The sequence below is a fragment of the Carassius auratus genome, chromosome 25 (assembly GCF_003368295.1).
Source record: "Carassius auratus strain Wakin chromosome 25, ASM336829v1, whole genome shotgun sequence".
NCBI classification, from domain to species: Eukaryota; Metazoa; Chordata; class Actinopteri; order Cypriniformes; family Cyprinidae; genus Carassius; species Carassius auratus.
The window spans coordinates 8,190,435-8,216,351 of NC_039267.1; the positions used below are offsets into that span (position 1 = coordinate 8,190,435).

At 37.7% G+C, this 25,917-nt stretch overlaps 3 protein-coding genes across 5 annotated transcripts in view; all 3 read left to right on the forward strand.

Moving 5' to 3' along the window:
• The window catches only part of LOC113043198 (inactive tyrosine-protein kinase PEAK1-like), a 32,977-nt gene extending 23,183 nt beyond the window's left edge, over positions 1 to 9,794 (forward strand). Inside the window, exons 3-5 of the mRNA XM_026202423.1 lie at positions 2,406 to 2,623; positions 4,276 to 4,997; positions 6,222 to 9,794. Of these exons, the coding sequence (XP_026058208.1) occupies positions 2,406 to 2,623; positions 4,276 to 4,997; positions 6,222 to 7,376 (2,095 nt within the window). The 3' untranslated portion in view covers positions 7,377 to 9,794. The remainder of the gene's footprint in view (positions 1 to 2,405; positions 2,624 to 4,275; positions 4,998 to 6,221) is intronic.
• A 799-nt stretch (positions 9,795 to 10,593) lies between these two features.
• Positions 10,594 to 14,815, forward strand: LOC113043199 (ubiquitin-associated protein 1-like). 2 transcript variants are annotated; one of them, XM_026202425.1, is made up of 6 exons: positions 10,594 to 10,986; positions 11,823 to 11,955; positions 12,065 to 12,724; positions 13,154 to 13,321; positions 13,609 to 13,710; positions 14,206 to 14,815. In XM_026202425.1, exons 2-6 carry the CDS (start codon positions 11,824 to 11,826, stop codon positions 14,338 to 14,340), a joined length of 1,197 nt encoding a protein of 398 aa, XP_026058210.1. In that variant the 5' UTR covers positions 10,594 to 10,986; position 11,823; the 3' UTR covers positions 14,341 to 14,815. The 2 variants fall into 2 exon arrangements, with proteins under 2 accessions (XP_026058210.1, XP_026058209.1); XM_026202424.1 differs by having other exon boundaries at positions 10,595 to 10,986; positions 11,820 to 11,955.
• A 3,518-nt stretch (positions 14,816 to 18,333) lies between these two features.
• Positions 18,334 to 25,600, forward strand: LOC113043200 (protein regulator of cytokinesis 1-like). 2 transcript variants are annotated; one of them, XM_026202426.1, is made up of 15 exons: positions 18,334 to 18,492; positions 18,998 to 19,130; positions 19,209 to 19,331; positions 19,449 to 19,682; positions 20,632 to 20,802; positions 21,092 to 21,241; positions 21,335 to 21,482; positions 22,014 to 22,150; positions 22,246 to 22,341; positions 22,429 to 22,575; positions 22,666 to 22,776; positions 23,384 to 23,482; positions 23,564 to 23,722; positions 23,816 to 23,844; positions 25,108 to 25,600. In XM_026202426.1, exons 1-15 carry the CDS (start codon positions 18,482 to 18,484, stop codon positions 25,151 to 25,153), a joined length of 1,794 nt encoding a protein of 597 aa, XP_026058211.1. In that variant the 5' UTR covers positions 18,334 to 18,481; the 3' UTR covers positions 25,154 to 25,600. The 2 variants fall into 2 exon arrangements, with proteins under 2 accessions (XP_026058211.1, XP_026058212.1); XM_026202427.1 differs by lacking the exon at positions 23,816 to 23,844.
• Positions 25,601 to 25,917: the final 317 nt, after the last annotated feature.

Genomic DNA, 25,917 nt, shown 5'->3' on the forward strand with positions numbered 1-25,917 from the left:
TAGCAGCAGAAGTAGTATAAAAAGTAGTATCAGTAAGTAGTACAAAAAGTAGTGTATTTTTTACCTAGTTGATATCCTAACTATAATAAACTGCTTCCTATTTTGTTAGTCATAAATGTGTGTGATCTGCTGACAAGAGGGACCTTTGATCTTTATATGTCACAGTTGTGAGCTGATTAACAACCACAGGTAGATGTCTGTTAAGGGTTAATCATGTGGAGGAAGAAGCATTCATAGCGAATGTTCAACAGAGAGAAGAGGAGTACGAAAAAAACAGACAAGAGAGATTTGTCTATTAAGTCTTTGAAAGCAAGGAATTCCTGTTTTTGATATAAACATTTACTGTCTCTGACCTTATCGAATGGGTAACTGTGTGAGCCAATATGGTGGGTAAGCATTACTTCCTGAAATTCCTTTAAACTGACCAACACTTTACTGAAGCTCTTAGCTAGATATATTTGTTTCAGCTGGTGTGTGTGCCCAAGTGTGTTTGCAGAGTGTTATCTGCCTAAGAGAAAGAGATACTTGAGACACGTTGATTCAGGTTCTTCTAACAAGTTCAAACACTGAGATATCTAGATACTCTCTCTGTTAAAAACTTGGTTATATCTTCCCATGTGTGTTTACAATTTTTTTTGCACTGGTGTTTCATTGGAAGCATTAGGAATCTTATCTTTATTTTTGAGAACACCTTCTGTGTTATAGATTTTTGAGTGTGTCATAACTTAATGGAACAGAATGTTTTTATATGTCCAGACATGCTCTGCCCGGAATATTCCTCCCATTTAACATTCTTGGATGGGTTATTTAGAAGAGTAAGTTTTGCACTGGGATACAGGAAGGATGGTTTGGAATCCAAGCAAAGGACAGTTGTATTTTGTGTTTGATTAGTAGTGCTACATGCTAATTAAAATTTCATCTTGAACTGAAGTACTATCAGACAATTATTAATTATTAATCATTATTCATACCATTATTTACTTTCATTTTGTTCCAAACTTGTATGATATAATTTCTTCAGTTGCCTCTAAAGTAGACATTTTGAAGTGTGACTTAAAAAGTCATTAATTACTCCCCATCATGTAGTCCAAAACCCGAAAGAACTTTGTTCATCTTCGGAACACAAATTAAGATATTTTTGATGAAATCCGAGAGCTTTCTTACGGAGCCCCGCACATGACATGAAAGAAAAAATAAATAAATTGTGTGCACGATTTATTAATTCGTTCCCTCAATGTACTAAAATGTGCACACGATTACTATTGCATTCCCACAATGTACTAAAAGTGATTTCCTAATTCACTTGATTTATAAATAGTGCGCGTGATTTCCTAATTCACTCACTCGATTTGCTAAATCGTGCGCACAATTTAGCTAATCGAGCGATTGAATTAGGAAATTGTGCGCACTATTTATAAATCAAGTGAACACAATAGTAATCGTGTGCACGTTTTAGTACATTGAGGGAACGAATTAGTAAATCGTGCACAAGATTTAGCCTAATATTTTTTCCTACATGTCATGTGCGGGGCTCCGTACTATTTGAACCTGCATACACAGCAACACAACTGACACATTCAAGGTCCAGAAAGGTATTAAGGACATTGTTAAAATAATCCATGTGATCCTTAATTCAACCTTAATTTTAAAAACTGTCCGAATATTTTCGTGCTTTTGAACTTTTTTCTTCTCTTCTGTGTCAGTCTTCGATGCACATACATGAGTATGACATGGAAGAGAAGAAATTGTTAAATAAAGTCATTATTTTTGTTTTCTTTGCACACAAGAACTATTCTCGTGGCTTTATAAAATTAAGGTTGAACCACTGATGCCACATGGACTATTTCAGCAATGTCCTTACTACATTTCTGGACTATCCCTTTCACCTTCAAAAACTATCACCTTCAAAAAAGGTGCAAAAGCAACACAGAACTATTGTAGAAGCGATCATATTGTAGCTTTTTATAAAAAATGGATTGTTCGTGATTTCTAACGTCAAAGCAAAGATTTAGAAATTGGGGATGCAGGTTCTTTTACAAAGCTTAATTTAAAACCTTCCGTTTTTGTGAAGTAGATCAATTGATTTGTTAACAAGATCTAAAATTTGCATTCAGTGCAAATGCATGTTAAAGAGTGACCAGCACATATTTGAAAATATCTTAGTAAGTTGTACAGCTTTGGCACAAATTGAGGGTGAGAAAATGACAGAATTTAGTTTTTTGGATGAACTACCCCTTTAAAAAAAAGAGAGAGAGAGAGAGAGAGAGAGAGAGAGGGAATAAAAAAAATCTAAATTTAGCTTTGTAAAATAATCTGCATCCCCAGTTTTTAAATCCTTGCGGTTTAGGTTAGAAAACTTTGGGCTGGAATAGTTCTCAAACGTTGTTTGTCTTTCTTTGATGCAGTCAGCTTCCAGTTCAGGATTCTGAGATCTCCTCAGCCACCTCTCTTCCTGCTAAGCTGGAGCTGTCGCCCCTGCGCGAGCCGCCTGCCTCCTGTCCACCCCCAGCATCGCCCACCTCAAACAGCAGCAGGCAAGCAGAGCGAGAGGAAGAGGGAATCACTTCCACCATCTCGCACTCTCCTGCATCCAGCAGCTGCAGGGCCACTTACACCAACCTGGGTGAGTAAAACACACGTTTTATGGGTCACTTTGTGTTTTTGTTTGGTCCATCTATGTGGGCCAGCGGTATGAGGTTCTGACCTGATTTGGCCGGCTCATGCTGATATATTTAGGTTGTCATGACAGCACCGTGTGCGAGAGCATTTCTAGACCAATAAATAAGATCACTTCTCTCAATCTCTCAATTTGAAGTCATTTAGCTGATTAAGTGTCTCTGAAGTTTGTGCTGAGAAAGGAGGTAGGGATCTGTCTCTTTCTTTCTTCGATTTGCTCTTTTTTCTTCTTCTTTTGGTTTTATTTGCATGAACTGTAGCACAGTGTCGTTTAAGTAGTTTTGCTAGCAGTAAATGTACATTGCAACACCACACATTATATTTATTATTCAGTAGGGTACAAAAATCTTAGACGACTAGTGACCACTAATTCTTACTTTTTTATTTAATATAAATTGGTTAATTGTTTGTTATTAATATCAATTAATTTATTTACATTAATTCATTTAATATAATAGAAATGTTCTAGAAACAATGTAGAATCTAAAGTATTTTATGTATTAACTTTTCTTGTTTTAAAGTGTTTCAAAATGCTTAAACATGAATTTATTTATGATTTTGAATAAGTATTTTAATGTGATCTCACTTTTGGATGGCATGACAGAAATTCTATTTATGTTACGGCTGAAAACAGATAAGATGTATATCTATATTTTAATGATTTTTTTTTTAAGTGTTCACAATAAAGCTCCTAAAAAATCTAGAATTAGCTCCTAGAAGATCTAGACATTAAAGCTTGACAATGTAGAGAAAATATTAAATTTATAATCCACTTTTATAATATTGATTAAAATATTTAAATACCCTGCAAATTACTTAAATAAGATTTCACCTCAAACAGTGAGGTTGTAAGGTTGTAATAAAATGTAAATGTAAGGTTTAATAAAATGGATGAAAAATTGCATAAAAAATTCTCCCAAACTGGCAGTAGTCGCTATGTGTAAATCAGAGATTCAGTTTGTTGGGGACTTTAATGGCTACTGTTTTGAGAGACTGACAGATTGAGTCTGTCTATATTGAGCTGTGTGGCATCACACAGGATATGGGAAAGAAGAATGAGTTTTCATCTCTCCCGAGAGAGCATGGTTGCTGGGGGCTACTTCCTTCCCTCCTTATTATGTTGCAGAGTTGACCTCTGATGTCTAACCGTATAACATTGCAGCGCTGATGATTAAGTCTGATGAATCTCTGAACTGCATAGCAGCACGGGTCTCCAAGGGGTTAAAGTACCGCTTCCAATTTTGTCCCGCTGACTCTTTGATCATTTTATAGACGTGACCTACAAAAATCCCTGTCCTGGTGAAAGGGCCTCAGAGGAAGCCCCAGTCTGAGATTATTGGGAGATTAAAGCAGATTAGTGAGGAATGTTAGATGAGGTTTCACGCTGTTAAATAATTCCTAACTCATATCCCACGTCCTTGTGGACGGAGCGTGTGTGAGTGGCTTTAAGACCGTTCATCCTGCAATTACAGATACGGTACAGGGAAGCATGGAAATCCAATAATGCACCAGTTTTTTTCTGGTCAAAATTTCATGTGTTCCCCTGAGCTGTTTCAAAGCCATAATCCTCACTGAAATTTCTCATCTCTCTCTCTACAGGTCAGTCCAGGGCCAACATGATCCCCGTAAAACATCCCAGACATCCTAAAGCATCTGATGACTCTTTAATTACTGAACTAGAGGTCACCGAACCAACGACAAAATCCACTCCTCCACCCCTACCCAAAAAGTCAATCCCACGTGCCCAAACAGAGCCATCTGCTCTAGGTCCCCCGCGACCCAAAGGAGAGGCCAAACCAGGCGGGACCAGTCTGAGTGTTGCCAATCCACTCTACGATCTCGAATCCACATGGGACACGGCCAGTCAGAGCTCCTCACTCAGCTCGGAGGCAAGACAACCTGATGAATCGGGAGACTCCCTGGAGCGTCCAGTGGGTGGGCGGAGCCTGTCTTGTCTAACCAGTAGCAGCTCCATGCAGGCATGCGACCGCCGAGGCTACCGAAGTACAGAGAGTCTGACGGCCCGGACACGAGGGGCTGGGAGACCCAGTAAAGCCCAGAAACAGGTGCCGTACAGAGGCATGGAGAGCTGGGAGGAAGTGGTCGGGAGGATCCGAGGCCTGCACACGGATACCCTTCGCAAGTTGGCAGCCAGATGTGAAGACAGATTTATGGCCGGACAAAAAGATCATCTGCGCTTTGGAACAGACAGCTGGTCTCATTTCCGGCTGACCGCAGGAAGACCCTGCTGCGAGGCAGGAGATGCGGTGTACTACACGGCATCTTTCGCTAAAGAACCTCTGACAAACTACGCCGTTAAGGTGAAAGTTCAGTCTTACACATATTTATTGATGCATGTAGATAGATGAGCTAAATAGGTGTCTACATGAGATCTTCTAAGGCAGAAAAGTCAAGTAATGGTCACTCATGCAACTCACAATCATTGCTTCTTGCAAGATCAGAGAAGTGATTTAACTAAGAGTTGATTCCAAAAGAGTCTGATGGCAGCATGTTGTTAAGCTGAAAGTTGTTGTGTCATGAAAAGCCTCTGTTTTTTATTTTATTCTGTCCACTTCTAATGTTATTAAGATTTTAAAATAAACCAGAAGGTTCAAGCGCTCACTGATGCTCCAGATGGAAAAATTATGCATGACGAGACGGGTGTGAAAACGTTTTAAATTTTAAGATCAGGGTACATTTTACTCATTTTGTCTTCCAGGAAACATGCAACTATCTTCTGCAGCCTCTGAAGGGAGGTACTAAGTTAAAAAATATGATATTTATTCAAAATGAGAACAATGTACACATCTCCATTCTGTTCAAAAGTTTTAACCCCCACACTAGCTCATAATGCATGGTTTTCCCTTTGGGAGCATCAGTGAGAGTTTAAACCTTATATAATAGTTGTGTATGAGTCCCTCAGTTGTCCTCAGTGTGAAAAGATAGATCTCAAATACACAAAAATACTGGAAAACCAAAGAATTTGTGGGACCTGACAGATATTTCGGAAGAACGGTTCTCAGTTTAACTGTTCAGGGCAAACAAGGGATTCATAAACAACTATCACTAAACAAAAAATAAATAAATAAAAGCAGCTGTGGATCATTCAGGTGACAAAACAGTATTAAGAATTGAAGGGGATGTAAACTTTTGAACGGGGTAATTTTTATAAATTCAACTATTATTTTCTCTTGTGGACTTTATGTAAACATCTATTATGTGAAATATCTTATTCAGGTCGGTACAATAACATGCATTTTGTATAATCCCTCTTATTTTGGTAAAATAATTAAAAAATTTTGGGGGGTGGGGGGGTGTACCTGAACTGTACATGGCAAAAGATCAAGGAAAAGTTTGTTTCTCAGTTCATGACCCCTTTAATAGAGATGAAGTTCAACAAATGCATAATGAAATTATTCACAAAGAATTGCATTCGGTGCTTTCTTGGCCGTAACTTCTTAACACTTCAGAATGTTGCCTAGGTGGTCTTCTCAGATTTGCACGTATATTAAAAATATGTACATTCTCGTTCTGTCTGATCTCAGATCTGTCGGGGAGTGGTGAAGGAGACTCAGCAGCAGTTTTTCCACAGCCTAGCAGTTCGGCAGAGTATCGCTGTGCACTTCAACATCCAGCAGGACTGTGGGCACTTCCTGGCAGACGTCCCGGCCCGCCTGATGCCCTGGGAGCATGAGGAGGACGGAGAAGACAAGCAAGGTAGAGAGGTAGAGGGAAAAGGAAAAGATGATGAGAACGATGCGGCGGGTCCGGGCGGGAAACTCTGCAGCCGTGTTGTGGTGATCACTCGAGAGGTGCCGTTCCAGACAGTGGCGGATTTCGTACGGGAGGGCGTAGAGCGACATGCGCGAAACCCAGAGCTGTACGAACGCCAGGTGTGTCTCCTGCTGCTGCAGCTGTGTGCGGGACTAGAGCACATGAAACCCTACCACGTCACGCACTGTGACCTCCGGCTCGAGAACCTCCTCCTGGTGCACTGTCAGCCCGGGAACCCTTGGAACCCGGAGCTCACGGAACCGAACAACAACGCTGCATCTGGACCTTCCTCGGCGACGGCGTCCGCTTGCCCGGCCCGGCTCATCATCAGCAACTTCTCTCAGGCCAAACTCAAGAACGTGGTGCTGGAACCCTCTTCGCTCCGAGACCAGTCCCGTCTGGCACCTGAGCTCCTCACTGCCACTCAATACCGCAAGTGCGACGAATTCCAGACCGGGATACTGATCTACGAGATGCTGCATCGTCCGAACCCATTCGAGGAATGTCCGGAGCTAAAGGAGAGGGAATACTGCAGCTCTGACTTGCCCCAGCTGCCCCTGCGATCCCTGTACTCCAACGGTCTTCAACAGCTGGCCACGCTCCTGCTCAATCCCAACCCTTCCGAGCGCATCCAGATGGGGGACGCCCGAGCGTGTTTGCAGTGTCTGCTGTGGGGCCCCCGAGAGGATCTGTTCAATTCGTTGAACCCCGCCGCCGGGACGGTCCAACGCCACACCGTCCTGCAGAACTGGCTGGACCTGAAGCGAACGCTCATGATGATCAAGTTCGCAGAGCGTTCTTTGGACACGGGCTGCGGCGTGAGTCTGGAGGACTGGCTGTGCTGTCAGTATCTGGCCTTCGCTACTACCGAATCTCTGAGCAGAGTGATCAAGATCCTGCAGCAACCCCAGGGCGTGCTTATTTGATCGCATCCGATCACGCCAACCAAGCTGGGACGTGTAGACGTGCGCTGTACAGACGTGTGATTTTATTTGAGGAAACCATATCGTTTGATTTTGTTGGTGAATGTGTTTTGGTATGGCGAACCGTTTACAGGATGAAAAGTGACAAAGTGAAGTCATGTTTAACTCCACAGTTAATGGCACATTTATAGAGCTGCTTTTATAAACAAGTGAAACTGCATGACGTGTGCGTATGTGTGAGTGTGTTGTGGGTTTTCTGCCGGTGTGTTTAGCTATGCTTTTCATTCTGCTGTCGGGACTCGTGTGTATCAGCAGGAAACCGCTGATCTGACATCAGCTGCATCATGGTTTATGATTCCAGTAACTGTTGGATAGCTATTATATAATCATCGCATATCAGATATTTTGTGCGAGGGGCGTCAAAATAAGGGTGCTCCAGAGGTTACGTTAGGTCAGTGAATCAATAAGTCTAACATGCCTTACATGCCTGTGTGTGTGTGTGTGTGTATATATATATATATATAGAGAGAGAGAGAGAGAGAGATTTATGGAAAGTGGCAAAAACATCATTTTTTCATCATCAGTCATTTCACGCAAACATTTTTATCCGATCCTGATATTAGTTTGAGAGTACAGTACAGATTGGATATTTTTCTACCACAACTAGAGTATTGTAAAGTTTACCAAAGACTAAATATTCTGAACCACAAAGATCAAAACATATTTTTGCATAGTCAAAGCGAAGATCTTAATACTCTCTCCCTCTTAAAAGAAAGTGTCCTTATGTACTTAAAACAAATGCAGTTTAGTTCTTCAGCGGTACTTTGACTCTCCGAAGTACACAGGAGCATTTCCAATCAGAGGGATTGGCACCAAAATCACTTTAATCAAACTAGAGTCACACCAGATTCTGATCGTAGCGTTTACACTTGCAGTAAAGGCTCTGAACTGCTTTTGAGACATATCAGGATGAATCGAACCCTGACCCGGATATCACTACGCAGATGTATGTGCAATCATTAAAAGCGAGTGTTAACATTTGTTACAGTTTTTTAGGTATATTTAACGCACTTGATATTCTCAGCATGCAGTTATTCTTTATCTTCCTGTTCCTGTTTGAGCACATAATTGATGAGAATGCGAGCTTTGAGGTCAGAGTCCCAGCGAGGATATTTGATTGTGTGTGTGAAGCATTAATATGAACCAGGGACTGCACATTCTTCAGCATTTTGTCCTTGTAGTGTTATTTGAAGGCGCTTGTGTGTGTGTTTTGAAGCAATGGCAACATAGAGATGAACTTCAGAGGGAAATGTGAGACACACACAGGCTGCATCCCAGTTTGCTTGCTTCTGCACACTACAGGTATTTTTTAAATTGGTGATGGTCAAATGCATACTTGAGTATGTCATATGCTAGTACTGCCATATATAATGTAGTAAAATGAACACAATTTATATAAACATTAACATGTAGTTCAATTTATTATTACTTGTACATATTTGCTGTTGCAGCTTTGGCCTTGGAATTCATAATTATTCACTATTACAACTCAAAAAATTTATAAGGAACCGAAGATTAAAGCTCTGATTGAAGCTCCGCCTCTTCTGTGATGCAAGAAGCTTGTGGGTAGTATTGGCTCAAAAGGCATCCGCAGAAAAAGTATACCTTCTAGGCACCTTGAGGATATTTTTTGACGCTTTAATTTGTGGAACACTAAACAAAATTTTGCATAGCTTGTAGTATGGAGAATATTCAAATTGGGATGCAGATGTTCCCTGTTTCTATTTTTCTATAGATTTAAATATTCAGGTGAAAGAAAGGGATTTAATGGTTCATAGTGCATGAGAAAGGGTTCGTGTGAGGTCATTGGATAGTGTCTCTGTCAATCAAACTAGGGCGGGACCATTGGTTTGCTCCCATCTTCCATTTCCAAAGCAGCAGTTGAGTTTTCATCAATTCCATTAGAAAGGCACAGGAATTGTGTGTGTGTGTGTGTGTGTGTGTGAGAGAGAGAGAGAGAGAAATGCGGTGAATGTTCATGCTGAATGTTTGCGGGTCACACCGTAGCAATATGTTGTACTGAATTGTATTTGTATATAATAATTTGAGTGTAGTGTCAATTAATTTTAGCAGAACAGGCACGATTCTGTCACAGAGAGAACTTGAGAGAGAGTGAAAGGATCAGCAGATGTCTGTAACCTGGAGAATGTGTGTGTTTTTGCTCACTCACCATCAGTTTATCAGTTTTCTTTCGCATCATTTCACTGAAATCATGTAGTTACTGTTATTTACAAATGTTTATAGCCAGTGATGATTTCACAAAACTGCTTTTTACCTACAACTGCATATCTCATGGTATTTAGCTCTACATTACCGAGTTAACTGCTTATAATAAAACTATAAATATGTTTTTAAACCAGACTTGTTTGTGTTTTATTCAAAACACTACTTTGTTGTTTTTTTTTTTTATAAATAATACAATATGAAATATGAAAAGGGGTCCTGGAAATAGCAAACAACTTCACAAGTTCGTTGTGAGCCAGGCAAAGTTATGAAAAGTAATAAAATGTTAAAAGGTCATTAAAAACTCAGAAATTCTTGTAGTCTATAGACATTCAAGCTCTGAGTGTTTCTTAGACACTAATGCATTTTTTTTAGTTGTTAAGACAATAATAGAGAAGTCATTAAAATATGGAAATGAATTTGTCAGAAAATGTGGGAATCATGGAAATCCATTTTCTCCATGGAAATAAAAGTCAACACTTTTTAAAATCCTTTTTAAATGCACATTTTTCATACTTTTTTACCCTCACAATTCAGATTTTTTTTTTATCAATCAGTGTAACAGTTTGTCTTAATGACATTAAAGCACATGCATTAAGGTCAGAAAACAAAAAATGTTGCTGTTTTAGTTTAGGGCCTTTAGAGGGCGCCATAAACCACACAAATCATTCCTGCGTATTCAATATGGCACAACACATAATTTGTTTATCATCTGTGATAGCGCCTTTTGTGTCATTTCCTGATGTCTCACAGAGAGTTTACAGACACGTCGCCTTCGAGCTAATATAGAGCACAGAAGTGTATGTATCTGATTACATATTATTAGCTACAGTGTTCCTGTAGCTCAATTGGCAGAGGAAACACGGGAACACATGATAGGTAAAAATTGTTAGCCTGAATGCACTTTAAGTCGCTTTGGATAAAAGCGTCTGCTAAATGCATAAATTTAATTTAATTTTAATTTTTAATTTATTACTCAACCAGCATCAGGACTCAATGTCTCCAAGAGTTCTGAGTATCTTAGTTCTCAGTAGGAGTTCTTAGTAGCTTCCAAGTATCTTCAGCACCTTACTATGATGTGAGAAATGGAAAAGAACATGGTAAAGATGTGTGTGTTTGTTCCAACAGGATATGGAAGGATAATTGAGTGAGTCAGTGTATAATCCTGATTGTGTGTGTGTGTATAAGCCTGTGTTGATTCACATGAGGACATTATGCTTCTGTTATTATGAACATGTGAAGCTTATTAGCATTGTCTGACACTTTACAACCAAGGAACAATACGCATACACACACTTCTTTCAGCTGAGAGACACTACCAAAACTACTGGTAAGACATTTTCATTTAATGTCCTGTAATCAATAATAATCTATGGATAAACCAATTTACAGTTACAATTAGTTGCATTCAAAATACTAGGCTCAGCGAATTATATTATAAATAAGATTATGTACATAATGATGGTTTTGTCATTTAAATTAGTTTATGTAAACATTTTTACTACAATAATTAAGCATTGTAATATTATATTATTAAACAGTAAAATATTACATTATTTTATACATGCCTACATTATATAAATTGAAATTAAATTTAACGTCTTAACTTTTTATGTTATTTAAATTAGTGATTATGTCTTTTTATTACAAGGAAAAAACATTAATAGTATTATGATTTATGTTACATTTTAAAAAGTCAAGACCTTTGAGGTGGGATAGCTGTATTCATTTACTCTGTTCAAACAGTTCTAACACCTTATGTTATAGGTTTATTTTATTATACTTTATTATATTATATATACTATATATGTCAGGTTAATTATTATTATATAATTGTTTGCACTAAAAAATAAACATTAAAAATAGTAATATTTAAAAATTACATGTAACTAAAATTAAAATGGGGAACGAAAAAGCTATAAAAAAGCTAATTCAAACTCTAAATAAAAACAATAATTTTATATAAATTATACTAAAACATTGCTTGTTTATGCTTAAAAACAGTCATGTGACAAAAAAGGGTACCATATTCATTGAATGTGGATCTACAGAGATACAAACAACACAAATACATATACATGGGTATAAATGAACTACAGAACTACTCCGATATGGTTTTACAGATTACAGTATTAACTTATCTAAATTGTTTGTGCATGTCAGCAGAATGTGTAGTCTGGATGAAGTGCCATTTAAAGTTGCTCTGGACTCAGTGGAGATACAGATGGGTCAGAAAGAGCCGGCCACAGCTCCTGAACTTACCATCCCAGACTGTGCTCAAATACTGCATGATACAAAGGTCAGAATGTAATATATATATATAGTTTGCTTATAATCATTATAACATTTGAAATTGTATGTTAAATGCATCTTTATATATAACAATGTTCATATGTTGTCCTGTACAGTATTCATTCACTCTGGAGAAAAAGATCCTGGCCGCATGGGAAGAACAGCAGCGGAAGAACAGGAAAGCCAAAAAAACACCCCAGAGTGTGTGTCCCACCTGCCCGCCATATTGGCTGATGTTCAGCAGCCCGCAGCAGAACCGCAGGGTGTGCCTCAGAAACGCAGAATTATGGGAACTGGGCCCTCGCCCTCGCAGCTTAAGCCTCAGTGCTGCTGACTCGCGTAAGCTCCGCCCACTTCGGGCGGTCCAGTTCCTCATTGCCGACGAGGACTTCGAGGGCGGCTACGGTGAAGACAACGAGAGCTCGTCTGAGGATGATACTGTTCGAAGCAAAGGGAGACCGAAGAGTTCCGGCCAACAGTGCTCGTGGATTTCCACCTGTCACACCCAGCGAGACTCCACCCCGCACCCCGCCCCTTCTAGCATGCCCCACAAGGCCCGGCCAAGCTCCGCCTCCTCTGTAAAAGACATACGTAGGCCCATCCCCCCTGGCCTCAGCCAGACGCCACAGGGCAGCCCTCACAGCTCCAGAGCCCCCCGTAGGAAACCCGCTGTAACGAGAAGCAGCGGGCGACGAAACTCACACTCCCTTCTACAACAGAGACCCTCATCTGCAGGACCGGTGCCCTCCGCCAGGCTTCAGAAAACATCCTCACATGTAACACACACACTGTAAAGCTTTAGATCTTCTTCATAGGTCTTACTGGGATAATTCACCCAAAAATTACTAATTCTCATGTTGTTCCAAAGTCATAAGATCTTTGTTTATCTTCAGATAAAATTAAGATATTTTTGATCAATTCCGAAAGCTCTCTGAGCCTCCATAGACAGCAAGGATCCTTACACAATCAAGATCCAGAAAGGTAGTTAAGACATCATTAAAATAGTCCATGTGACATCAGTGGTTCAACCGTAATTTTATGAAGCTACGGGAATTCATTACAAATATCTTAATTTGTGTTCTGAAGATGAACAAAGATCTTTCTTTGAAAAGGCATGACTTTAAATAATTAATAACCGAATTTTCATTTTTGGGTGAACTATCCCTTTAATTTAAATTTATTGATGAGCTGATTTTGTGTTTTAGGGTGTGCGTCCGCGGACGTCCGCAGGGCTACAGGACGCTGCAGCAGATCTGCTGTGTGCTTTGAGTCAGGAGGAAAGAGATCTTCTTGAAGCTGTTACACAACACGGATACACACTGCACACTGCCATACTAGCACTGCAGAAGACAGGGCCCAAGAATCCTGATCAGGTAACACTCATTACATGCAAACGCGCGCGCACACACACACACACACACCCACACATACACACACACTCACACTCATGTTTGTTTTTTGTGAAAAGTGGGGACATCCCATAGGAGTAATGGTTTTTATACTGTACAAACTGTATATTCTATTGCCCTACACCAACCCTACACCTAACCCTTACCCTAACAGGAAACTTTGTGCATTTTTACTTTCTCAAAAAAACTCACACATATATATATATATATATATACACACATTCTGTTTCTCATTCTTTCTCGAACTCCAGGTTTTGAGTTACCTGATGTCATGTGACCGTCTCTGTCGGCTGGGTTTTGAGAAGACTCAGGTGGAAGAAGCTTTGGAGATGTTCCAGAACTGTGAGACCAAGGTGAGGCCCTTCAAATCTGCTTTAAGGGCTCCAAACACTCAACCAATCAGCATTCAGCGCACTAGACACCCTTCAGATCAGCATTTAGAACTCCAAACACTTAACAAATTGGTATCCAGCGATCAGCAACCAGTGGCCTTCAGTGTTCAAACGTACCTTAAATCAGCATTTAGCATGCCAAACACTCAACCGATCGGCATGCAGTCTCCCCTCAAATCAGCAACAAATCAGCATCCAGTGCAAAAAAACCTTTTCAAATGAGTGACCAATTAGCATTCAGTGGTACAATACTTTCCTGTCCTAATAAATAGATCTAAAAAAACAAACAAACTCAAATCAGCCTTTAGCATGCCAAACACTGCTCAACAACCTGCTCAAAACACACATCCAAATAGCATTTAGCACCAAAAACACATATCCAATCAATATTTAGTGCATCAAATATGACTAATCTGATGTATTGTAAATGTATTTCTGTTTTTGTGTTTCTCTCAGGCTTCAGAGTTCCTGTTTCTGCTGGCTCAGTTCTGTGAGATGGGTTTCCAGCAGAGCACCATCAAAGAAGTTCTACTGGTGCATGAGAACCATAAAGAGAGAGCCCTGGAGGAGCTTATGACCCGCAGTGGCTGAGAACACACAATAATCCACTGCTATATGAGCTTATGAATCAGTCTTCATCTCTATTAATGCATTAATAAATATTTATCTTCAGCTCCATGAATTAATGTATAAATACTAACAAATCTTTCACGATGAATGTATCATTTGCAGCTTTTATAGTTCAGACATGTCTTTCAGTTTCTCATGCAGAAAAGCTGCAGCAGATCTGACTTTTAGATTAATAACCTCTCCATGAAAGAACTGAAGATCAGTTTTACTGACAGAAAGGACTTTAATTAATGTTTCATTTATTATGCATCTGTTATTTAGTTTCAGGACTATTTCCTGATGTTTGGAATTTAATAAGAGGTTCAGTTTTGCATAACCATTGTCAAACAGTATCACCTCTTTTTAAACTCTTTAAAACTTTAGTTATTGGTATGTAGCATCAAAAGTCATGTAAAAGAACAAAAAAATAATAATAAACCTGATCTCTGATTGATTGCTATCGCTTTTTTTCTGTCAGTCTGTTTCCCAGATATTGCTGGGTTATTATTATTCTCTCTATGTATGTACGGTATGTGTGTATTTACAAACAACACATTTTTTATAAATTAAATTATTTTCTTAAACCAAAAAGAAACTCATCACAAAGACATAACGTCACTAGCGAAAAGTGACAAACCTTATAAAAAAAAAAAAAAACTTAAAAAAATTATAGATTAAAAGAGACTAGTCAAATTTAAAGAAAAATATAAAATCAATCATTCAAAAAATAAAAAGATTAATGGTGTTCTGCTGATTAATGGTTCCGAACGTCATCATGACTCATTCCACTCATATGCACAGCCGGTTAAACTAGTCAGTCCATAGACATATAAATAACTAGACGCCTCATTGGTCGCTCTGAGCCGTTGCTGCGATACGTCAACGCCGCCGCCATGTTAGTGAGGGCAAGACTGCCTTAAAAATGCATGGAAGTAAACGGGGAGCTCCGGTTTTTTCTGAATAAAAACACGATAACGTTCACATTTATCAACCGATTTCAGGTTTGTGATCTACGTGCAGTTAAAAACTTTGCCTCCAGTTATTTATTTAGGTTTGGAAAATTATTAATTTTCGTAAGGAATTGTGAAAGCTCACATTTGTCTCACTTCTTGATTTCGTTTATTATTTTCGGTTTACAATTCTAATGTTAATTTAGTATAACTGTGACATATGAATGTAATTTAATTTGAATATTCATTTAATTAAATGTATTTGATTTTATTGCCTTGTCTGTGTTCAATCCCAACATTTTTCTCTTTTTTCTCTCTTTCGTGTCTCAGATCAGAACACAGCTCATTCCCTTTGAAATTCTGTGATAAAATCTAAGTAATACATCTTTAAACACTAATAATTTACTATTGTTGAGAAAATTTAATAAAACAAGTAAATACAAATCAAAAAGTGACACACTAGCCTACAGATGAACTCCACAACAAATAATAACACATGTAACTGATAAAGCTATGGTTCCAGTGAAAATGAAAATATGAACTGATACAGTGCACAGTAGAAATATAGTAAAAGTGATATGTTATATTAAAAAGTACATGTAGTACAACTTAAAGTAAAGTGATTAATATGAAAAGCGAGTACAACGCTACAATAACATATTCGATATAATAGATTTATAATAGTATAAAATTATTTGTATAATATGAATAATACCATAATAAATAACTGAACAACAATAGGTTAACAATAACTGAACAACAATAGGTTAACAATAGCAAGAAGAATATGTAATATCAAGGGTGGAATAATACAGAATAGACAAAAATGAAGAATAAATTAATAGTAAATTAAAGAGTAAAATAAAAAAAATTTAAATGTAATTTTAAAATACTATTTGTGTAATAATTATTAATCAAATTCAGACACAATATAAAAAAATTGTGGACATGAGTTCCAGATTGTGTTTAATTAATGAGCTCCTTAAGTAAAATATATACATGTATAATATATACATGTACACACACACACACACATATATATATATATATATATATATATATATATATATATATATATGTGTATATATATGTATATATATATATATATATATATATATATATATATATATATATATATGTATATATATGTATATATATATATATATATGTATATATATGTATATATATATATATATATACATATATATATATATGTATATATATGTATATATATATATATATACATATATATATATATATATATTATATATATATGTATATATATATATATGTATATATATATATATATATATATATATATATATATATATATATATATATATATGTATATATATATATGTATATGTATATATATATATATATATATATATATATATATATATATATATATATATATATATATATATATATATGTTCTATAATGCACATTACACACACTCATGCAGAAGACACACACATTTTGAAACAGTGATTTATTTTTCCATGTATGTTAACACATATAAATGTTTGGGTGTGAGTGTGTAAGGTTTACCTTGCACAACAAAATCTCAAAGTATAGTTGTTTATCACAGACCAGAATATGAGATGCTCCCCTCAAAAACATGATATTAATCAAAATTAATAATAATTATAACAACATCACAATGAGTTTATCATGATATTGCAGCTGGACTCACTGTGAGTTCCTGTGTTTTTCATTTCTAGGCTATTAACATCATGTAGTTTTTGTGTAAAGACACACGCAGTACATTATCAGCATTAAACAGCCTGTGCAAAGCTTTTTAAAAGCAGCCTATAGTATTAGAATATGAGCTGGTCATTCCGTCGATTCATTCAGGGCTGCTCTGGGTTTAGTACAAACACAACACAAGTCTAGAGAGGTATAGTCTTGTCTCCGAGAACAGCTTTCCTCAGCTTTCCTTAAGGCTGTCCTTGTCCTGTTTGCAAGTGGCTAAAAGAGAAGAAAAAAGAATACATAGAATCAGTTCACAGTTTTATGAAAAGCAATGAAATCCTTATAATCAAGTGATGATAAACTTAATCTGTAACACTTTTGAATAACGGTCCATTAGTTAACATTAGTTAACTACTTTAGTTAACATGATCTAAGCAAGAACAATCCTTCTACAGCATTTATTAATCTTAGTTGATGTTCATTTCAACATTTACTAATGCATTATTTAAAACAAAAGCTGTGCTTGTTAACATTAGTTAATGCACTCTGAATTAGCATGAACTAACGATGAAAAACTGTATTTTCATTAACTAACATGAACAAAGATGAATAAATACAGTAATAAATGTATTGTTCATTGTTTGTTCGTGTTAATTAATACATTAACTAACATTAACTAAAGGACTAGTATTCTAAAGTGTTACCACTTCATCTTTGTAAATAAGTAACGGTAGTGAAATTAAAGAGAGAAGCTTTAGCTCCATCATTAATCTAGACAGTCAAAGGGCTCACTCTGTATATTGTGCTCATAACACCATTTAGTTTATTATATAAATGGCAATATAAGTTAAAACGTAATAAGAATTAATTTAAACTCTGAGTTCTTATGAAGTCTCAGCCTTCACTGCTAACTACGCTAGCGATATTATTAATCGTCTGACACTGGTGGTTAATTAAGCTGTCAACATAAAGTTAAAAATGACCAAAAACATCGAGAAAGAACAGCTGAGTCTTACCTGTGAAAGATAACACCCCGAGATCTGTTTTTACTATCGTGTGACGGTTTGTAGGTGTCCAATCTGTCGATGAGTCAGATATGTTTTCTTCTGTCCTGATATGAGAGTTATGACAGTTGCCCGCTCCAATATGGCGGCGACGTTGACGTGCGGTCGAGCGGCCAATGAGGCGTCTAGTTATTTATATGTCTATGAGTCAGTCAGCTGGCTTGAATTGTCAGCCAATCAGTGCGCTTGAATGGTATCTATGATGTCCATCAGCCTATCAGTGAACAGGATGTAGTTGCCTAGCTTGGTGTCCACCAATCAGAGACCAGAGGCGTGTCGGTGCAGCGTTTGAATTTTTAGCCAGACTTTTCAAGCCAGTCGTCGGATAGATCGTCAAATAAAGCGTACGCTAAACTTTGGAAGTGTTTATATAGCACTTAAATCTCTTCAGAGATCTACGGCGGAACCACAGGATGAGGAAGAGGTAAGAGAAAGACAGACTTTGAAGAGTATAGTCTGTGTTAATGTGTAGACTTGCATATGTATGGTTAGCTTCATTGAAAATAGTGTTTAGGTAGGTCAGTGGTCGAAGTTTTCGTAATTTGTTTAAAAAAACATCTTAATTTTGCATTAGCACGTAAGTTAACTAAGTACTGATATTTATAAACCGAGGTTTTCAACAAACCTATTTCAAGTTTCTTTAATTATAATCAATAATTGGTGTATTAATGGAACATAATGATTTTATTTATTCAACAATACAGTAACAAATCAGTAATGCTGCTCATATATTATTAAAAATATTCTTTTGCTGATACATTTGTGATTGAGACTTTAATAAATATATAATTGTCAGTAATGCTGTTGATTTGGTTATTAATTCATAAGAAAACTATTGAAAAAACATTTTACTGTTTAATTTGCAACTCTGAAGTCTGACAACAGAGCCAGAGCATGTATTCATTAAATATGAATGTGTGTCATTGCAGTGAAATCCACGCTGCAGAGTCTGTAGCATGTTTGGGCAAGGCCCTCGGAGAGCTGAAGGACATCTGGGAGGAGATCGGGATCCCAGAAGACCAGAGGCTTCAGCGAACGGACGCCGTCCACATGCACATCAAAGTCAGTTCAGGTCAACCGTGTTTCTCACTGACTGGAGGACGGAGACAAAGATTCACCGTGAAATCTCTGTGATTGCAGAATCTGCTGGATATGATGATCGCAGAGGAGGAAGGGCTGAAGAAGCGCTTGCTGAGCAGTATTGAAGCATGCAGAAAAGAGGTGACCAGCCTGTGTAGTGAGCTTCAGGTGCAGGAGTGTCAGGTGAGTCACTCTGATACAAGATAGTTTGGAGAACAGCTTGATACAACCTGTGCTCTCTTGCTTCTTGATGTTTTGTCAAGCCGGCCAATCAGACTGGAGATTTTGTGTGTTTGGCAGGAGGAGGATGGCCTTACAATGCTGCAGCTGGAGAAGGATCTACGTACGCAGGTCAAGATGATGCTGAAAGAGAAAAGTGCTCGTCAGAGCGAGCTGAAGTCTCTGATTCAGCAGGATCAAGATCTGTGTGACATCTTGTGTGATGAGCTGTTCCCCATCCATCCTGAACATGTCCCGTCACAGCAGCAGCTGCAGAACTACAGACAACACAACAACACACGCAACCAGGAGAGGGTAAAACACACTAACACACTTTCAGAGCTGTCCGCTTTTTTGTTTTAATATGTGAAATAGTATTGACATGTTAAGATGACTATATCGAAATGCATGCGGTTTTCCAATAATTCATTAATCAAGGTATGTTCAAACCACTGTGTGGCACATATATATATATATATATATATATATATATATATATATATATATATATATGTATATATATGTATATGTATATATATGTATGTATGTATATGTATGTGTTCCTGTAGCTCAATTGGCAGAGCGTTGCTTATCAAGCGCAAGGTTGGGGGTTCGATTCCCCGGGGAAACACATGATAGGTTAAAAAAAAAGTAATAACTGATAGCCTGAATGGACTGTAAGTCGCTTTAGATAAAAGTGTCTGCTAAATGCATAAATTTAATTTAATTTTAATTTTTAATTTAAATATATATACACACACACACAATACATTACCAGTCAAAAGATTGGAATAATTTTTTTGTGTGTTTTTGAAAGAAGTCTCTTATGCTGGAATTATTTTATCAAAATTACAGTAAAAACTTTTTCTGTTGTTATTGTCATTACTCCAGTCTTCAGTGTCACATGATCCTTCAGATATCATTGTGATATTGCTGCTCAAGAAACATTTTTTATGTTCCCAATGCTGAATATTTTTGTTACTAGACTGATCGTGTGACACTGAAGACTGGAGTAATGATGCTGAAAATTCAGCTTTGCATCACAGTTCTTTTAAATTGTAGTAATATTTGACAATATTACTGTCTTTACCGTAGATTTGATCAAATAAATGCAGCCTTTCTGAGTGTGAGACCATGCTAAACATTGCAGATTTTTTATGTCGGGTATATCCTGCATCCTTAAGTGAATAGTAAGGTAGTTTGCTTCTCTGATGAAAGTTTCTATCAGTTTGGTTACAGGAAGTGTGCATGTGTGTGTTTACAGGAGCGCCGTCATGCCGAGTTTGTGGGAATGAAGCGTCAGATCACAGTGTTGATGGAGGATCTGGAGCAGCATCCTGACACCTCTTTTGAGAAAGACGCTGTGTGTGAAGATGAAGACGCTTTCTGCCTTTCCGTGGAAAACCTCAGTGCGCTCAAAGTGTTACTGCACCAGGTACACACACTTCAGTTCTTTTGAGCTGTTCCTTTTTATTTTGGGGTGTAACCAAAAAGCCGTCTGTTAAAATGAGAACGCAGTGGTTTTAAAAATTGATAAGAAGAAATGTTGCTTTAGCAGCAACGCCGTATAAAAGACTTTCTGAAGGATCATGTGACACTGAGGCATAATGATGCTGATAATTCAGCTTTGCTTCATGGTATCATTATACCAACAATCATTTCTGAAGTCTGTTTTCAGTTGGTGAAATGTCATTAGGTCATAGTGTGTGTGTGTTGTATTTCAGCTGGAGAGCCGTAAAGCTGAAAGTGAAGCGCTGTGTGTGTCCATCCGTGGTCGTATCGAGCAGCTGTGGGAGATGTTGCAGGTTCCTGAGGAAGAAAGAGAGAGTCTGCTGCACAACACCCTCACTAGCTCAAAAAGCAGACTGAACGCAGTAAGTACTCCCTTGTCACTAAAGTAGGTCACATTGTTCCTCTTTCGCTTCTGCTGGAATTCTAAACCATCCCTCACGCCGTCTTCCTCACAGCTGCAGGCAGAGCTGCAGCGACTTGAGGAACTGAAAAAGAAAAACATCCAGCGCGTTATTCACGCAATCCGATCAGAGATCGTCAAGTTTTGGGAGAAATGTTACTTCAGCCCGGAGCAGAGACAAGCCTTCACTCCCTATCACAGCGGTATGCCAACAGATAGTTTCTAGGCAAAATCCCAATCTGCGTACTTTAGAGTACAAAAATGAACTACTGCGTTTGTTGTGGGAAAATACAGAAGATTTTACTTTTAAATATAATTTTTGAGGGTATTATTAAAAGAGCCTTTCACCCAAAAATGAATATTTGCTAAAATGTACACACACACCCCCTCCCAATCTCTGGTCAGCAAGATTAATGGTTGTTTTCATAGGAACATATATTAAAAAAAATACATCACTTGTACAACAATGGATCCTCTAAAGTGAATGGGTGCCGTCAGAATAAGAGATGATAAAAACAAAACAATAGCTTTTGATGGAGTCTTTGTTTATTTGTTTGGACTCTCATTTTGACGGCACCCATTCACTGCAGAGGATCCATTGGTGAGCAAGTGATGTAATGCTGACCTAATCTCAATCTGGCATGTTGATTAAAGATTTTATGGTAATTGTGATTGAGCAATAGTTTTTAAAAGTGCACAGAGATTGACTGATTTTGTTGCTTTTGTGCGGTTAGATGATCTGGAAGAGGAGGTGTTGCGTGAACATGAGCTGGAGTTGGAGCGACTGAAGCAGGACTATGCTGAACACAGCGAGCTGTACGACGCTGTCTCCACCTGGAGCAGCAACTGGGCTCTCTATCAGGAACTGGAGGTGATAAATCAGAGGAGACCGGCTGAAAAGTTTCAGAAGAAACATTAAAAGGTTTGCAAAACTGAGACTAAATATGCTTGGTCTTCTTTCTCCAGAAAAAAGCCACGGACCCCTCTCGCTTTAACAACAGAGGAGGAAACCTGCTGAAGGAGGAGAAACAGAGGGTTGACCTGCAGAAGAGTTTGCCGAAGGTTTGAGCCGCTCTTTAGGCAAACTGATGTTTGATTTCCTGGAATGGCTTGTATGCTGATTTGATTGTATTTTGTGTGATTGGCCAGCTGGAGAAGAGTCTGAAGGCTCAGATTGACCAATGGGAAGCAGCGCACTGTAAAGAGTTCCGTGTGCACGGACAGCCGTTTCTGCAATTTGTGGAAGACCAGTGGAATCAACACCGCATGGAGAAAGAGAGAGAAAAAGAGGAACGGGTACGAAGACGTTCTTCTTGAAATTGCTACTTCTGACTAATTAATTTTATTTTGAATATTGGTTTCTGATATGAGGTTTGTATTGTGCAGCAAATGAAGAAAATAAAGCAGACGGAGGAAGATCTACTGTACGGCACCATCATCAGAACTCCAACCAAGAGGAGACTCGCGGGAACCCCGACACCCGGAAAAACACGCAAGGTGCTGACTGTATACGTGTGCTAACTATCAGCCAATGAGATATAATCAATATCAACACCAGGGAAGCTAAAACCAGATATGACAGATAAAATAAATATCAAATATTACTGCATCATTTTATGATGATCGTAAATCTACACAAACATTGCTTAAGTAAATTAAATATAATAAAATCGTTCTAAATTAGTTTATATATTTCTTATATAAAATGCAATGCACATTGTGTAATGTGTTTTTGTATATTTAGTTTTGTGTATGCGTCTTTATATTTTAGTTTACAAAATGCATGCACGTTTTTCAAATGAATGATTTAATGCAATTATATAATCTCATATATGCATTATAAATGTAAAGATCCATTTTAATATAAGGGCTAATAGAAAATTGCAAATGTAATATTGTATAATTATTTTATAAAAATTATGGAATTTTTTTTTTTTTTACTTAAAATACATTTTGCTTAATATTAACTACATAGTAATGACTTTTAAAAGCAGAAAATTGTCTTGTCAGCAGATTTTAAAAACGGGAAACAAACTATTGATCAATCTCTCAATCAGATGTGCTGATATATTATAAATAAAAAATATGTATTCTTCTTTTTAAGCTGATCTCCACCTCTAGCATGTGTAGCTCCACCCCCAACACGACACTCCGTTCCATATGCCCCTCCCCTTCTTTAAGACCGCCCCTTTCCTCCAGCAAGGTGAGTTATGCTTGAAGCACTACATGGTTACATGCATTTATAGTATAATCAATAAATCTATGAGCTGTGTTCCTCTGCTAGCTGGGTGCGCGGACACCTGCCCGTGGCCGAACCCCTCGTGGGCTGGAGAGGAATAAAGAGAACATCTCCCATCTGAGCGGAGCTTTGCGCACAATAGCCGCCAGCCCTCAAAGAAACTACTCCATCACATCTGTGGCCTCCTCCTACTCGGAGTTTGCGGTAAGTTCATTATCCTGCAGTTAGCCGTCTAGACACACAGGCAGCAGATGAAATCAAGTGACCTCCGTCTGCTTACTGTGCCTTCTGTTATAGAAGGACTCTGAATCCACTGCAGCGTCCAGGTCTGTATATCTAAAGACATTGACTGCACCTCACACTATTAACACACACTCTTCTCATCTAACCCGACTAACGGAGGAGGGTCTGTGTGTGTGTGTGTGTGCACTTTCAGCTTCTAACAGTGCAGTGAGAACAAAAGAACACCACGACTTAAACACGATCTGCTGTTTTTAACGACTCTATCAAAATTGGAGAAAAGTTGTGAAATGGCGACATGACAGTTGTTAGATGAAATTAGTCCTTTCTGTCAATATTGATTCGCTGGGCAGGATGTTGAATTATTTTGCCTGTCACTGATGTTTCTTCAGCTAATTAAAAAGAAAACATCGAACCTATAGTTTTAAAAGGACTGTTCGCCCAAATTAAAATTGTCATTTACTCACTCCCTTAAAGGTGCAGTAGGGAACTTTTGTAAAAATATATTTTTTACATATTTGTTAAACCTGTCATTATGTCCTGACAGTAGAATATGAGACAGATAATCTGTGAAAAAAATCAAGCTCCTCTGGCTCCTCCCAGTGGTCCTATTGCCATTTGCAGTTACTGACCGCTCCCAGTAAGAAACAACCAATCAGAGCTGCGGTCCGTAACTTTGTTTGTGTTCAAAATGTAGAAAAATGTATATGATAAGTGAAAACACCATGAATCCATTTTCCAAACCGTGTTTTTAGCTTGTCCTGAATCACTAGGGTGCACCTATAATAAGTGTTTATATTCGGGCTATTTTAGATTGCTTCGGGGGTACCGCGGCGGAGTAACCCAGTACCTTTGTGATTCTTCATAGACATAAACAGAGAGAAGTAGCTCCGGCTACGATGTTCTTCCGCAAGACGCAAGCAGTTCTGTTTATTAACCGCTAGAGCGTCAAAAGTTACCTACCGCAGCTTTAAGTTGTTGCAAATTTGTTTACTTTTTTTTTTTTTTTACGTTTCTTTGTATTGGTCACACACAAAATATATTATAAAGATGTTGGTTATTAAACAGTTGCTTGTAGCCATTGACTTCATTATTTCATTTCCTGTACTATGGAAGTCAATGGCTACCAGCAACTGTTTAGTAGTTACCAACATCCTTCAAAATGTCTTTTTGTTTTTAACATAAGAAAGAAACTCGAACAGCTCGAGGGAGAGTAAATGATGACCGAATTTTAATTTTTGGGTGAACTATCCCTTTAAGACCGCTAAAAGAAGCATAAACGTGAAGGGTTGTGGAGTGTCTAATGGAAATATAACTTCATACTCATATAATTGTGCTTTTGCCTACAGCGGGAGCTCTCAAGCGGAAAATCCAACGTCAAGACTGGAGTTCTGAACTCTACCGTCACACACTGATCTCCGTAGATCAAAGATGGACTGATGGACATCGATGAAGACAAAAAAAGAAGCTTTTATTGCAATACTGAATGTAAATCACTTAGATTTTGTTGAGGAATTGTAAATATTTTACCTCTGCTTTTTACTATATTTCTCGTGACTTTTGTTTCCTTTTATTTAATTTTCCTTTTATGAGTTTTCTCTGTCTTTGAGCTTGGCTTCACCTGCAAGTTTTTCTGAAAACTCATTAACACTGATCTTAGGCCTCTGAGATGGATTTTATCTGTTATACTCTAAAATCACAGGCATTTAGATGCCTTTCAGACTTTATCTTCTGTAGTGATTGCACAGCACACTAGGTTTACATGACGTCACTCCTCTTGGGAAAAACTGCTGCTACTGTGGTGGTTGGCATCCTGTAAATAAATTTGTTTTCATGGGGACATTTTGTACTGTGTAAGTGATTTATTTATTAGGATGGATGATAATAAATACTGGATGTATGCGGCATTTATTTAGATTAATAAATGTTATTATTCAAAATGTATACCTGAACAATAAACGTACGTTTAGCTGATGATACATAGTCAAAAATAAAAATGGCAGGTTTATCTCCTTGGACCTGACCAATCAAGGATAACTTCAGGGAAAACAGTCTATTATGGTGCAATTTCTTATTGTTAGAATATTATTTCTACTTCTCATAAAAACTAGTTTTATTGATTATTGCACCTTACTGAAAAAAAGATTTATGTAGGTGTT

Bases quoted from the DNA above. Each gene is read 5' to 3' on its own strand.
- LOC113043199 (XM_026202425.1), top strand. From the start codon at position 11,824: ATGTGTAGTCTGGATGAAGTGCCATTTAAAGTTGCTCTGGACTCAGTG. The intron at 11,956-12,064 runs GTCAGAATGTAA...TGTCCTGTACAG, and splicing joins AAATACTGCATGATACAAAG to TATTCATTCACTCTGGAGAA. The intron at 12,725-13,153 runs GTAACACACACA...TTTGTGTTTTAG, and splicing joins TTCAGAAAACATCCTCACAT to GGTGTGCGTCCGCGGACGTC.
- LOC113043200 (XM_026202426.1), top strand. The intron at 22,151-22,245 runs GTGATAAATCAG...TTCTTTCTCCAG, and splicing joins CTCTCTATCAGGAACTGGAG to AAAAAAGCCACGGACCCCTC. The intron at 23,723-23,815 runs GTAAGTTCATTA...CTTCTGTTATAG, and splicing joins CCTCCTACTCGGAGTTTGCG to AAGGACTCTGAATCCACTGC.